General features: G+C 46.0%; 1 protein-coding gene across 2 annotated transcripts in view; it reads left to right on the top strand.

The window, feature by feature from the left end:
- The window catches only part of ATP7B (ATPase copper transporting beta), a 156,305-nt gene that overhangs the window by 97,810 nt on the left and 42,651 nt on the right, over window positions 1–15,844 (top strand). For both annotated transcript variants that reach the window (XM_040340335.1, XM_040340334.1), the window contains 2 exons: window positions 12,049–12,125; window positions 14,338–14,509. In XM_040340335.1, coding sequence (XP_040196269.1) covers window positions 12,049–12,125; window positions 14,338–14,509 — 249 coding nt within the window. The remainder of the gene's footprint in view (window positions 1–12,048; window positions 12,126–14,337; window positions 14,510–15,844) is intronic.

The following is a 15,844-nucleotide window of genomic DNA, read 5'->3' as shown; positions in this document are numbered from 1 at the left end:
TGTCACCCAGTCCTCTGTTACCCAGTCCTCTGTTACCCAGTCCTCTGTCACCCAGTCCTCTGTAACCCAGTCCCCTGCTGTCGCCAAGTCCTCTGTCACCCAGTCCCCTTGCTGTCGCCCAGTCCTCTGCTGTCAGCCAGTCCCCCTGCTGTCGCCCAGTCCCCCTGCTGTCACCCAGTCCAAGTGACAAGTGACACGCTGAATCTGGTGACGGGATGGGTGGCAAGTGACACACTAAATCTGGTGGCAGGGGACGGATGGCAAGTGACATGCTGAATCTGGTGACAAGTGGCAAGTGACATTTCCGAGTGTCTCCGATGCTCTCCGGCGCCCCCCACCTCTGGCCACATGCGGTATTGCATGCAATTGAAGTCAATGCGGAACAAATTATTTTAGTTTCCATTAACTTCAATGGGGAAACTCACTTTGATATGTGAGCACTTTGGATTACAAGCATTCTCCTGGAACGGATTATGCTCGTAATCCAAGGTTCCACTGTGTAACATTATATATATATATATATTGTAACAGTAGGAGCTACTGTCACGTTAAAGTGGACACAGAGTCTGCATTTTGGGTGAATGCAGAGCTGCAGAGCTTGCATTTAAAAACAGAGAAAACTGCTCTGGCAGTTTTCTCAGATTTTTCAATCTCTCCAACCCTGTGTCCGGGTTTTAGAGACAGCCTGCGAGCTGTCTGCCCAGCTGCAGACAGCTCATATAATCAGGGACTGGTCAGAACAGAGGAGGGGGAGGAAGGTGGAGCAGTGGCTGTGACTGTCGCTGTGTCTCTGTGTTGGGACAGACGCTGTATGCGTTGAAGGACTTTGGGGCCTTGTGCATCCAGGACTGTGGGTCTGGAGGAGCTGATGGTTTGAGGAACCATTACCTGTAGCAGCAGTGCTGTTAAAGACTAGCCAGGTGGGCTGTTATTTTCATTGGTTTCTGCATAACGTTTAAACCCCTACGTGGGATTCCTATGAATGGACTTTTTGTTTTGTTTATCCCCATTTAATAAACGTGGGCTACCAGGCCCTTAACACTAATTGCCTGTTTGCTGTGGACTCACTACACCAAAACGCATCTGCCAGAAGAGCTAAACAACCCCCAATGTTTACAGTGGTGGAGAATGCGGGCATCTAGAACGGTGGAATCCGGGTCCCTGCTCCTGTGGTGAGTCGCATCGGGAACTGCTGCTAGCTTTGTGGGGCAGCCAGGCAAACAGCATTGCATGGAAATTGATGGACTGTGTTGCATGCAGGTTGTGTACCTGTGAAAAGAAAATTGCATTTTTTTCTTTGCTCTCTCTCTGCGTGAACTGTGTTACTGGTTGCTGTGTGCAACACCGCAAGGATGGGGCGGTCAAAACAGAAAAAAGAGGCGATTCTTGCTGAAGCCAGAGATAGAGCTCTGTGGCTGGAGGGGTTGTTACCGCCTGATAGAACCCCATACATGCTTGAACAAATTTTTTCAAGGGAAAAGAGGGCTGCTGTTGTCCCTAACAACACTGCTGCAATGAGTGCATATGTGACTGCTAGTGTGGAGCATCCACCAGCGTTTGAATCTGCAGTGGATTGGTGCAAGCGGCACCTGGCAGGAATGGACCAAGCTAAAGTGGAAGGCAAGCCAACCTTCGCTACAAAGAGAGAGCTGCCGGATGTCCATACCTGGGAGAGAGGTGTTGTTGCCCCTGGCAACACTGCTGCAGTTAAACCAGCAGCTATTGCAAAAAGTGTGAAAGCGACACAGCTTAAGACAGGATCCAGCGGAGGGAAGCCTGTGTTCTGTGCCAGAAGAGACCTTTCCCAGGTCAGCTATGGAGCTGCCCAAGGAGCAAAGAGTTCCCCTTTAAATATAGAAGGTGCTGTGAGGAGAGACTCACGGGCTGTAGTGGTTAATGGACAATCCGCAAAAGTAGCAGTTGTGTCTAAAAGTAATGAAAATTCAAATGGTTATGCTGACAAAGGTATTGCTGTTGGCAAATGTGATGGTATTGGTGATAATGACATTGAAAAATTTGTTTACTTTAATGTCAGGTCTGAAAATGTTGGAAATGTGTTTACTACCAATGATGGGTGTAGGATATCTCCCATGACAACCAGAAGCACAGGATTGTCCAGGGAAGTCTCATGGGGTCTCCATGGGTTGGAGCCAGAGGTTTTCCAGGATGGTTGTGGTGTTACTCTGGTGAAACAAGGGAAGACTGTGTCACACAGTGAGTGTGTGTGGGCACAGCCCCACAACCCTAAGTGTAACCCAGTTGTCAAGGAGTTAATTCAGCCTGCAAAAGCTAAAAGTACAGAGCTGTATGTGTCAGTAGCGCCCCCAGAGCAGGTAGGGCAAAAGCATGTATTACAGCCTGCCTTGTCAGATGTATCATGCCAATGTGAGAAGTATAGAAGTGACACAGATTATGTTTTAGCTAGTGAATCCCAGGTTCCTGTGGAGTCTTCTAGACCAGGTGATGGAACCACAATGGACTGGTATAGTTGGTATGAGAATGCAATTACAATACTAAATAATGTGGTGGACATAACACTTGCTATGCCCAATGGAGGGATCACAGATCAGCTGTTGCTCAAGGACATGTTTGCTCCTGCGACGGTTTATGCCCTCCAGTCTAAAGGAACGGTTCAGGGCGCTGGCATAGCAGATGTGTTGTCCACAGCCCAGCAACTAAGTAATAGCAGGTGTCAAGGTGACAATGCGACTTGTAATGACCTGCAGAGGCTCATTGACACTGGTGCAGAAGGGAAAAGTGTGAGACATGTGTCTGACAGCGCCCCAGGGGAGCAACAGGCGGTGATGATGGGTACCTCTGAGGAGGTGGAGGTCTCTTCATATGTCTCAACCCTTCAACCTGCAGTGGATGAGCCCCTCCATGTCTTGGACAGGAAAAAGGTCCCTGGAAAGGTCTGGTATTTAGACATGGGTCGCATAGAGATGACAAAAACTTTATTAGAAATGCTGGAGTTGGTAAAAACGCACTCCCTGTACACTTGGATGTCTCCACCGCAGACGGACCAGGTTGTGCTGCGTAGTACCAATAGGTGGAGCCAGGTGGTACAGGCTGTGCAGGGAAACTTTGACCAAGAGTGGTATTGGTGGGTCCAATGCTTATTAACAGTGTGGCAAATAGTCCTGAGGTTCTCTAAGAGAGTGCTCCCAGTTACTGAATGGTATGGAGGGCGCTCAGAACTTTTGGAGACATCAAAGGTCTCTCCGGCTGATGTAGTGACTGGAAACATCCCTGCTGGTGTGGTGGTCCGAGGTACAGCTGAGCAGTGGTCAGTAAATGGCGCAGACACTGTCTTATCAGCTAAACCTCATGAGAAGGAAGGGCCCAGAATAGACGCAGCACTAGCAGAGATGCTTTCTATCACTCAGAAAAAGGTACAACTTCAAGTACCCGGAGACGCTGTGAGAGAAAGTACTAATGTTGGTTTCTGCAACAATGTAATGTGTACATCAGAAAGAAGTCGTTTGTGTATGGATCAGTGTCATTTGTTAGATCAGTTACCCATGGAGTGTCGAACAACAGGTGAGGTGGAGCTGTGCTATGGACCCGTGGGTTGTAGTCACTTACCTGTGTATGGTCACTCCTCGGGTATAGTGCTAACAAGCACTGAGATGGATGGCACTGATTGTGTTGGACTGGGTGACATTGAAATGTCTGCTCTGCTGATGAGTGGTGCTGTTAAAAGTGATGTGGTTGCCGTGGGTAACCAGAGAGAGGTTTTTGAACCTGAAAGACCTGTGGTGAAAGGTAAAATGTACTTCCGTAAGCTGAAAGGTAGGATCAGGGAAGGCAGAGTTTCCCCAAGAGAGGAGAGTATGCTCAGGGACCCCAAGAGAAGAGTGGGAAGGAGGTGCGCATGCGCGGGCTGCGGGGATGGACGCCTGAGCCGTCAGCTCCGCTCCAGGCTGTCACCGCGGCGCCCGTTTTCCGGTACACAGCTGTCCTGGATTGCTGAAAACAGCACGGACTAGCTCCTCAGAGTAGCGGGCACATATCTACACGGCTTGCCCCGAGTTTAACCGAGGATTTTAAGCCATTAGACCTCTGAAGATCTGTGAGGTAAATCCAAGATGGTCGCCGCACCGCTGCTTCAGGCACTAGCACATAGCCTGACTGAACAAGGGCAGCTATGCAGGTCAGAACCAGCCTTATTTCAACCACACATCATACCTGACTCGGTGGGATCTCATATTCAGGTATCCTCTTTGTCCTCTGCCCCAGGGGATTCCCTAACTAATAATCTGTTGGGATCTGAATTAACCCCTTCATATAGGGGAATAACTGTACCATTACAGCAAGGTGTCCTTATCAGTGACGCACGTCCCATGGATCCTGCTCTCCTCATGGAGGACCTGTTTATAAAATTTTCAGTTTTGCTGGATAAGGGTCTGGCCCAAACGGCAGCTAAGATAACAAATGATTTAAAAGCAGATTTCCAATCCCTGGGCACTAGGATTGAAACCATTGAGAACAAAATGGAGGAAACTATAGCTGCCACAACCCAGAATTTTCACCACATTCATTCGCTTCAAGATCAATTGGACGTAGCGATGTCCCGCATTGACGACCTCGAGAACAGATCTAGGAGGTCTAATATTAGAATTCGCGGTCTCCCAGAAACTATCCTTAATGTGCCTGAGGCAGTACAGGACCTGATTAAAAATCTCCTCCCTAGTATATCTCCACAGCATTTAGAACTGGATAGGGCTCATAGAGCATTGGGGCCCCCTAGGAAAGACGGTTCCCCGAGAGACATCATCGCCAAACCCCATCATTACTACATTAAGGAGGAGGTCATGAGACAAGCGAGGGCTGCTCAGGCGGTAATGTGCCAGGGACATCAGGTACAACTTTTTGCAGACCTTTCTCCGTCCACGATCCAAAGAAGAAGATCTCTTAAGCCACTGCTTCAGGCCTTGTCCCAAAAAGCCATCAAGTACAAATGGGCCTTTCCCTTTGCGGTCAAATTTGCAGTCAATGGTAAACCGTTTGCTTTTTCCACCTTTCATGAAGGAGAAAATTTACTTCTACGTTTGAAGCTCATCGCACAAGAAGCTGATATGGAGACTACATCTGTGGGGCAGGGATCCAACAAACGAGCTGTCCCTACCAGTCCTCAATCTCCCCTTTGGCAGAGGGGCAACTCTAAAAAAGCAAGGGAAAATGGAACAACCTGAAGATTAATCTTTCCTGCTCTCCCAGCAGGGAAATGTCTTGCCGGATGGTCATGGATCTGAGGATCATTCCAATGTGATTCTCTCCTCCTTTTGACTTGGCTGCTTTTGGGGGTTCCTTCCCATACAGGTTCTTGACTTTTTTGGCTGTTTTGACTTTTATTTTTATTTCTTATTTTTCCTCATCTGATCATCCCAGATGGCTTTAGTGCTGTGTGGTTAGAATTTTTCATTATCTGTTAAACCTAGCAGCTGTGTTGGGGCAATGGGAGGGCTCCCTTCCTGTTGCTCCTGTTAAGTATTTGGGGCTATCTTTTTTTTTCTTCCCACTGATCAGCGCATTTTTCGTTTTTCGGCTAGGAGGAGTGACGCCTTTTGTGTCGCTGACGCGCTGATTCGGTCCCTTGGGGCCCCCGTCTTCTCACTAGGTGGGAGGGCGGGGGCTCGGGGCGATCGGTTGGGGTGGTTAGTTTACGCAAATATAATTTTTATTTCTATGCTGTGTACCTTACTTATGCTTATTAGAATATATTTGTGTGATTTTGGGCGCCCGGTTCCAGCTTGGTTCCAATGCGCCTCAATCCTTCCTTGGGACACCTGATGGTCTCCGAGGGATGGACAGCTCTCCCTTGTTTAGGGGAAGCTGATTCTACTTTCACTTCTCAGAGCTTCCGGGGTTTCTCCCACCCGGAGCTCCACTTTTCTTTTCAGGGAGACCTACTCTTCTCTTTTCTTTTCTGTCTTTCCTTACCTTACCCAGTGATTCCTAGCTACACTCGATTGTGCCTAAAATATGCTTTATTTACAGGTTATGCACTCCTACACTCTATCCTCAGGGACTCAACCTTTGCGGTTATGGAAGCTGCTGTTCTTGGTCTCGTTTGGGACCTGGGTCTGCTACTGGTGAGTGAGGGCTGCCTTGGACGTGGTCCAGATTCTGAGATCCATGGCTGATTCACTAGATGTTAGGCTCCGCATTGCTTCTCATAATGTGCAAGGCATTAACTCTCCAATTAAACGAAGAAAGGTAATGGACCACTATAAATCTCTACATCTAGACATCATCATGCTTCAGGAAATTCACTTTCCTGTCCGGTATAGCCCCACTTTTATTCACTCATACTTTCCTCAATTTTATCTAGCCAGTGCTGAAAACAAAACCAAAGGGGTTGCAATCCTGATCTCTAAGAAATGCACTTTTGTTAAAATATCTGATACTGTTGACCCAGAAGGGAGGTTTATCCTGGTGAAAGGCAAAATAGGAGATCAACTCTTCTCTTTGGTCTCGTATTATGCTCCGAATAGAGGTCAGGCTAAATTTTTCAAATCGTTATTAGACACACTATCCCCCGAATTGGAGGGCACCATAGTCTTTGGGGGAGATTCCAATACAGCTCTAGACCAGGGTTTGGACAAATCAAAACCGCCAGGGTCCAGGGTTTTACGTCCCACAAAAGAAAGCCTTAAAATCGCTAAAATCCTTCACGAATTTGGTTTAGCTGACACATGGAGAGAACTTAATCCCTCCAAAAGGGATTACACTCATTTTTCCCACCCTCACCTTACGTATGCTCGCATAGACCATATTCTCATTCCTTCTACCAGTCTACCGTCAGTACTATCCGCCTCAATCAGAGATTCTGCTCTATCCGACCATTCCTTGGTAATTATATCCCTTGCACTGGGTCTTCCAGAAGGGTCGCGCTTGTTTTGGAGGCTGAATGAATCTTTGCTCTCAGACCCCGTCAGAGTCGCGGAGATTGAAAAGGCCCTGACAGAGTACTTTTCATTTAATGACACAGGAGAAGTTTCAGTTGAAACACTTTGGGCTGCTCACAAAGCTTTCATTAGGGGTAGGCTCATACAGATCTCCTCGCAAGTAAAAAAGGGAAGAAAAGCCGAAATTGAAAGATTAGAATCTGATTTTCTTTCCCTTAAAGCTTTGCATAAACAAGATCCCTCCGGAACACCCATAAGTCAACTGGATAACGCCAGGTTGGCTCTTAATCTCGCTCTCACTACCCGGGCTGAGAAAGCAATTAGGTGGAATAAACATAAATTTTATACTCAGGCAGACAAATTCGGCCCCCTTCTTGCGTCCAAATTGACCCCTAAGCCTAAATTACTTTCAATGCCCAAGATTAAAATAGGTGGTCTTCCTCCTACAACCAATCCGACCAAAATCTTAGATGCTTTTCAGGGTTTCTACTCGAAACTTTATGAAGCTCCTACCCTTCCCTCCTCTGACTTATCCTCACGATTCCTTGAGGGACTTCCTATCCCTTCCTTGTCTGACACCCACAGGGATTTAATGGACTCTCCAATAACGGAGGAGGAAGTAAGGGGTGTGGTTAAGAGTCTCCGAAGCGGTTCGGCCCCTGGCCCTGATGGTCTTTCTGTCCCCTATTACAAAAAATTTATAGACGTTTTGACGCCTCAATTAACGAAATTTTTTAATTTTAAAGCCAAAGGAGACCCCTTTGACTCCCAAATTAATACAGCATTTATCACGGTGATACCAAAGCCAGACAAGAATCCTGAGGATGTCTCTAATTATCGGCCAATTTCCCTTATTAACAATGACCTCAAGATCCTAACTAAAATTTTAGCCAATAGGTTGGCTGGATTCATTGGGCACTATGTGCATAAAGACCAAGTGGGATTTATACCCGGCAGGCAAGGCCCTGACCAAATTAGACGTGCAATTGATCTGGTATCAATTCTGCAAACCAATTGGGCGGGAGGGAGCCACCAAAAAGGATTTCTGCTATCTCTGGACCTTCAGAAGGCCTTTGACTCCGTGTCCTGGCCCTATATCTTTAATATTCTAGAGAGGTGGGGTTTTGGTACAAGATTCATGGGTATTATTAAGGCCCTGTACTCAAACCCTAGAGCTCTAGTTAGGATCAAAGGACATTACTCCTCCCCTTTCGGAATCAAACGAGGTACTCGACAAGGATGTCCGTTGTCCCCACTTATTTTTGCCATTGCAATTGAGACCCTGGCGATTGCTATACGACAGAACCCTAATATATCGGGGGTTCAGTGTGGAGGCCGGAACCACAAATGCGCCCTCTTTGCGGATGACATTCTGCTTTTTTTAACCTTCCCTCTATCCACTCTTCCCAACTTGAACCGCACTCTTGATGATTTCTCTTCGTTAGCGGGCCTATCCGTCAATTTTTCTAAGTCAGAGGCTCTGAATGTATCCCTTCCCCCTGAGGTGGTTTCGGAACTGAAACTATCTTTTAAATTTAAGTGGAGTGATACCTCGATTCAATATCTGGGTATCGCCCTTTCCGCTAAGACTGAAACCTTATACGACCTTAATTACCCCCCTATCTTTAAAAAACTGGAAGCTGATCTGGCCAGGTGGTCCAAACTCTACCTCTCCTGGTTGGGGAGGATCAACTCACTTAAAATGACGCTGCTCCCAAGGTTGCTTTATCTATTTCGCTCTCTTCCAATCCCGATCAGGAGAAATCATTTAAAATCTTTCCAAGGCAAACTGCTTAAATTTATCTGGGGTTCTTCAGGGTATCGTATACCACAGGATACACTCTTCCGTCACAGACACAAGGGTGGTATGGGATACCCAGAGCTTCACAAATACTACCTTTCAGCTAGACTGGCTCAATTTTCCACCCTTTACTCCAAATTTGAGAGACCAGATTGGGTCGATATTGAACAACAAGCAGTCCCGTCTATTCCCCTGGATTTGTTGCTTTGGTCCCCTGCCAAGTCCCGCCCTTCCATTCTTTCTCCAGTACTCTCACAATCTTTTGCTTTATGGGACCGCCTCAAAGGAAATCCCTGCCTAACGTCCACTTCCCGTCCTTTGGCACATATTTTCAATAATCCCGATTTTCCATATGGTCTGCAAACTTCTAACTTTAAGTGGTGGATGGATAAGGGGCTATATCGGATAGGCCAATATTTCACCTCTAGCGGTCCCATTTCCCTGAGCTACTGTATCCACACACTGAAGCTACCCGATGAAGAGATGGTCCACTTTAAACAAATATCCAATTTCCTGCATAGTATCTGGAGAACCAAACCCCTACCCCCAGATTTTACAGCTTATGAGATTTGGTGTGGACAAGCCATGGGGCGGAGGGGAGGCATTTCGGTGATCTATTCAGCCCTCACTCACCCAATTGATAAAACAACTTATATGACGGCTTGGGAGTCTGATTTTCAGAAATCCATTAGCTTGGAGTCTTGGCATAAAGCTGTCTCTAGATCGTTCAAGGGCATTCAGAATATTTCCTTGGTAGAGGCGAATGTAAAGGTCATTACCAGATGGTATCTTACTCCCTCCAGATTGGCTGCTATGTTTTCGGATGCGGATCCTCTTTGTTTTAGGGGTTGCCAGCTTCGGGGCTCCATGGCCCACATCTGGTGGGAATGCCCTAGGATCCGCTCATTCTGGAGACTCATCTTCAATATGATTCACAGAGTGACCGGATTTCAGATCCCTAGGACCCCTGACGTAGCCTTGTTAAATGCCCTTATCCCCTCGCTTCCTAAATCTACACAACACCTAGTTCATTTCATCTTACTCGGCTCCAAAATATCCATAGCCAAATCCTGGAAACAGCCTAGGCCACTCATGTCAGTTGCTAAACAAAAAATCTCATGGATCATGGTTCAAGAAAAATTATCCAGTATATTAAATGACTCCGTTGCTAAGTTCCATGAGATTTGGACTCCTTGGGCTGTTTTTATTGATATCCCCCTTACCCAGGTTCCTGCACTTGTTTAACTGGAATCTAACGGGCGGATAGGCACTGAGCTTCCCCTCCTTACCCCTTCTCCCCTTCCCTCCCTTCTCTCTCTGTTTCCTTTTTCTCTATTCTTTTCTTCCTATCTCTATCAGTTGTAGGGTTTTTATCTTTTAATATATGTGCTTTTGCAAGGTTACATTTTGCACATGGATTAAAGCAAAAAGATGTGCATTGATTATTAGAGTTTTTAATATTTCGGATGACATTTGTGACTGTTGTAACCTTATTTTGAAACTTAATAAAAATTTATTGAAAGAGAGAAGAGTGGGAAGGCAGAGTATACAGAATTATAGAACCCTGTTGCGATCCAGGGTAGGGCGTGCCTGGAAACGCACCCGGAAAAAAGATTGGGCCTACAACTGGCGCAGAGGTGCCCCAATCAAGGATTCAGGCTGGTGTGTTCCGCCCCCTACGGGTTCGAAACAAGGGGGGGAGGTATGTAACAGTAGGAGCTACTGTCACGTTAAAGTGGACACAGAGTCTGCATATTGGGTGAATGCAGAGCTTGCATTTAAAAACAGAGAAAACTGCTCTGGCAGTTTTCTCAGATTTTTCAATCTCTCCAACCCTGTGTCCGGGTTTTAGAGACAGCCTGCGAGCTGTCTGCCCAGCTGCAGACAGCTCATATAATCAGGGACTGGTCAGAACAGAGGAGAGGGAGGAAGGTGGAGCAGTGGCTGTGACTGTCGCTGTGTTGGGACAGACGCTGTATGCGTTGAAGGACTTTGGGGCCTTGTGCATCCAGGACTGTGGGTCTGGAGGAGCTGATGGTTTGAGGAACCATTACCTGTAGCAGCAGTGCTGTTAAAGACTAGCCAGGTGGGCTGTTATTTTCATTGGTTTCTGCATAACGTTTAAACCCCTACGTGGGATTCCTATGAATGGACTTTTTGTTTTGTTTATCCCCATTTAATAAACGTGGGCTACCAGGCCCTTAACACTAATTGCCTGTTTGCTGTGGACTCACTACACCAAAACGCATCTGCCAGAAGAGCTAAACAACCCCCAATGTTTACAGTGTATATATATATATATATATATATATATATATATATAATCTCCCTAGCCCTATGTGCTTTCATATCTGTCTTATCTTTATATAATACGCTCTTTAAATGTTTCTTTAAAATGTATGGTTTTCTCTTTTATGAACAAAAAAATAATGACGTTATGATGTTGGGCTGGTATGATAATGCTATGGGGCTGGTATGAAATGTTTTCCAGGGCTGGTTTTTACTCCCAGTCCGGCCCTGGGGGTAAGGATAACTCAATGCACTTCTCAGAATCAAAAGATCTATATAACCATAACATAGGTATACCTGTCGCAAATCAGATACATCAACAAACCAACCATGCAGTCCATCAAAGGTTTGTCTCCCATGGGTATCAGCAGATCCAGTCCAGTAAATAAATGTTATCGTTCTAGGACAGGATCCCTAGGATTCTTGTTACTGTCAGGATCGCCAGGTGAAAATAAGGAAAAAATCTTAAAGGAGAAGTATGGCCAAAGATTTTTTTTGGCCCACTTCTCCAATGGATCACATGAGTGCAGTTCATTCTGCACTCCTGTGACCCATTTTTAGCCGACTGCATGCTAAAGTCCACTGACGGTTGACGTCATTCAGCCGGTCCTGGAGCTGGCTCAATCCTGACTTTAAAGTTGGGATCCACCCAGATGCCTAGACCAGCAGCTGGCTTAGCCTCTCAGCGAATTTCTGGGAGACTAAGCCAGCCGCTCCCACCCCCTCCACAGCCCTGTGCTCCAAGGAGCGCTAGAGGAACAGAGCAGAGAACAGGTGACTGACAGTCACAACTCTCTGCTCAGAGCAGGAGGGAGGACTGAGCGATCAGCAGTGTCTGATTGCTCAGTTCTCAGTGCAGAAGCGGCGGGGGGACAAAAGCAGCATCAGATCGAATAGGTGATTAGGTGAATATACTTTTTTTGGAAACCCCATGTAGGGGGTTTGATGCAGCCATCACATGTAGGGACTGGTAAGCTGTAGTGTATAAAAGCTTGTTCTTGGATATAGACACACTTTGTAATTGGAATTCCTTAACCTCTTTAACAGGGAATTGGATTCCGAGCATCTTTGTCCAAAAGAGATCCCAGAGCCCATAACCTGGACCATAAACAGGAAATAAAGCAGTAAGTATAAATCTACAGTGATCATTAGGTTGTGACAGTCGTGTGTAGTCATGTGTCTTGTTCAATATAGTGACCCAGTTTATTACCATGAAACCAGGTTTTGCATTGAACCCTTGACTGTAAAAGGGCTTGCTTACACTTACACGGTTGGGTGGGGGGTAAACACATGTGGCTTACCACCCCCAACAACTACCATTTAGGTTGAAAAGGCAGTGTGGTTGGGGGTGTACACCTGCAGTGGCCATGGTCCTTTCCCTCCTGGCTGCAGCAGGAATTATACCTTCTGTTGCATTGGGGGGGGCACTACTGCATGCTGAACCCATTCTGGTGAATGGAGCCACACTGCATACCCCCCCCCCTACCCCAACCCCACACCCATGTGCAATGCATGTGGCTGCAATGCAGTACTGTGGTATTTAAAGGGTGTAAATGGGCGGTGAGGAGGCGACATAACACTGCCATCTATACCTCAGGTTGATAGATACTGCTTAAAGTAATATTAAAGTCTTGTATAAAAATAACAAACATGTTATACTTACCTGTTGCAGTGGTTTTGCATAGAGCAGCCCCGATCCTTCTCTTCTCGAGTCCCTCGTGGGCGTTTCTGGCCCCTTTCTCCTGCCGAGTGCCCCCACAGCAAGCAGCTTGCTATGGGGACACCTGAACCAAGCCGCTGCTCTGTGTGTTGATTCAGACATGGAGCTGTGGCTTGGCCCCACCCCCTCTTTCTTCTCATTGGCTCACTGACATTGACAGCAGCGGGGGCCAATGGCACCTGCTGCTGTCTCAGCCAATGAGGGAGAGTCCCTGGAAAGCCAAGGCTCTTGTACGCTGGATCGAGATGGGCTCAGGTAAGTATTAAGGGGGCTGAGGGGGGGCTGCACCACACAGCAGGTATACACAAGATAAAAACACCTGCTGCCTTTAAAACTACTTGAAAGCTGTTCATTTTTTGTTTAGCCAAAAGATTGGTTGAAAGAAGCTAAGAGATTCCTCCATTCACACAAATGAAATCGATCAAGCCTCAATTGACTGCCATCAAACAGGGACTGTCACACAGGGATCGAATTTCGATCAATGTATGGCCAGCTTTTGATTTTCCCTGTTTGATTATTGAGGTTGATACATTTAAATAATGATTCTAACCTACGAGACAAATTAATTTTAAAATACTATTATTTTCTTTTGCTGTCTTTTTATTTTTTTTTGATCGTGCCTTACCCCCAAAATTAACATTGGGGCCTTTGCCATGTGCATAGCCAGGGGCATTGGTGGGGCTGTGGTGTGTATAGTTTTCATGGAGTGCAGATGAATGCAGTCACCAAAATCAGTGGCCTGGATTCAAGAAGCAATTGCGCCTGTGTAACCATAGTTACACAGCGCAGTTTCTTACTTGCCCCGGCGTAACGAATGCTCCTGATTCAGGAACCTCGTTACGCCGACTGCAGCCTAAAATATACGTGGCATAAGGCTCTTATGCCCGCATATCTTAGGCTGCATTCTTGCGATGGTCGTTAGGTGGCGTTACCGATGTGCTCAGCGTGTAGTATGCAAATTGCATACTAACGCCGATTCACAACGTTACGCGAGCCCTGCATACGCAGTTTACGTCGTTTCCGTACGGCGATTTTCGCATAAGGCTACCCCTGCTATTAGCAGGGGCAGCCAATGTTACGAATACCCGTCGTTCCCGCGTCGCGAAATTTCAAATTTACGTAGTTTGCGTAAGTGATTCGTGAATGGCGCTGGACGCCATTCACGTCCACTTTGAAGCAAATGACGTCCTTGCGACGTCATTTGCCGCAATGCACGTCGGGAAAGTTTCCCGACGGAGCATGCGCTCTACGATCGGCGCGGGAACGCGCCTAATTTAAATGATTCCCGCCCCCTACGGGATCATTTAAATTGCGCGCGCTTACGCCGGGCATTTTGCCGGCGCGCCCACGCAATTTCCGGAGCTACTGCTCCGTGAATCAAGGGCAGCGCAGTAAATTTGCGGGGTCGCAGGGCAAAAACGTTGCCCTGCGCCTCCGTAAAAAAAGTGCAATTGTACCTGAATCCAGCCCAGTGGCATTACCTGAACTTGTTTTTTTATATTTATGCCTACTTAGATTTTTTTTTATATTTTATTAGAAATTAGACCATAAAGCGAGTTTATAAAGAAGCTTTAACAGTGTCTTCAATTATAAATTATACTTCTCTTTTATTACAGGTGGAAAAGCTCCTTTTTATGCAGCCTTTTTTTTGGTATCCCCGTCATTGTTATCATGATTTACATGTTATTTACCCACAACAAAGAAAAGCCATCGGCACTGGATACAAACATTATCCCTGGGCTATCCATCATGAACCTCATCTTCTTTATTCTTTGTTCTCTGGTCCAGGTAGGTGTTGGGATGTTCAGTGTTTTCTGGAACAAGTTGCTTTGTTTAGTTTTTAAAGCGATTCTACATGTAATTAAAAAAAATAAATAACAAGCTTGTTATACTTGCCTGTTCTGTGCAATAGTTTTACACAAAAACAGCCCCGATTCTCTTCTTCTTGGGTCCCAAGTTGTCTTTTCTCCCCGCCACGTGCCCCCATAGCGATCTGCTTGCTATGGGGGCACACATGCGGGCTTGCTCCCGAGCTGGGCTGTTCGTGTCTAATCACACAGACAGCAGGACTTAGCCCCATTCCTTCTCACTCAGGCTGTGATTAACAGCTGCAGGAGCCAATGGCTCCCACTGCTGTCTCTGAGCCAATGAGGTGGGAGAGAGCTCTCTTGCACATTGCTGGATCGAGATCGGGCTGAAGGGGGGGTGGGGGGGGTACGATAGAATCTTCTTCTGCCTTTAAGTTGCTAAATGTTGTACCTTCATTAAATGTAACCATATTGCTACACTTAGAGGCTCCTCTCTTCTTTATTATACTCAGTTGTGACATTAAGCTACTCTTATATCAAGACATCGCTTGTATATCAAGGCAAAATTTATTAAAACATTTTGCTTGTCTTGCAAAACGCTCTCAAACCAAGTTACTCTCAAACCAAGGTTTTACTGTATTATTTTAAATGTTAAATATTGACTATGAACATGTCAGCCAGTAGTTGATGCTCCAGGTGCCTTTTCACCAGTGTTCTCTGGGCTATATTTAAAGGATAAGTTAGAACTTCCCCTTTAGAGTGCAGTTGCTTTGTTCATCATTTTTCAAAAACGATGGTGTGTGGGCAACATCATTTTTAATGATGAAGTTGGAAAAATTACATTTTTTTTCATGATAAAAAATGTCATTTTTTTTCATCACAAAAAGTGATCGTGTGTATGGGGCATTAGAGCTGCACGATTAAACGTCAAGAATCGTTATCGCGATCTTTTTCCGGTTGCAATTCTTGACACAGGGTTTCAAGATCTTTGACATGAAAATAATTTTCTCTCTGCACTTTGGTATGCAAAGAATTTCCTGTCTGCTCTCAGCCAAAAGTCAAAGTCTGGGCAATCTGCCAAGTTTTGAAAACATTCTTTATCAGTGGAAAGTTAAGTCTAAACATTGTATCACATTGACTTTTACATCAAAGGAATAAACTTCTGTATGTAAATTAGGAACGTTTAACCACTTAAACACCAAACCTTTTTCTGACAGCTCTTTTCAAGTTAAAATCATTGGCCCGGATTCACGTAGCACTTATGCGATGTATCTCGAGATACGCCGCGTAAATGTGCGCCGTCGTATCTGTGCGC

This window comes from Rana temporaria, chromosome 2, assembly GCF_905171775.1.
Source record: "Rana temporaria chromosome 2, aRanTem1.1, whole genome shotgun sequence".
Taxonomy (NCBI): Eukaryota; Metazoa; Chordata; class Amphibia; order Anura; family Ranidae; genus Rana; species Rana temporaria.
This window is presented reverse-complemented; position numbering and strand designations above follow the sequence as displayed.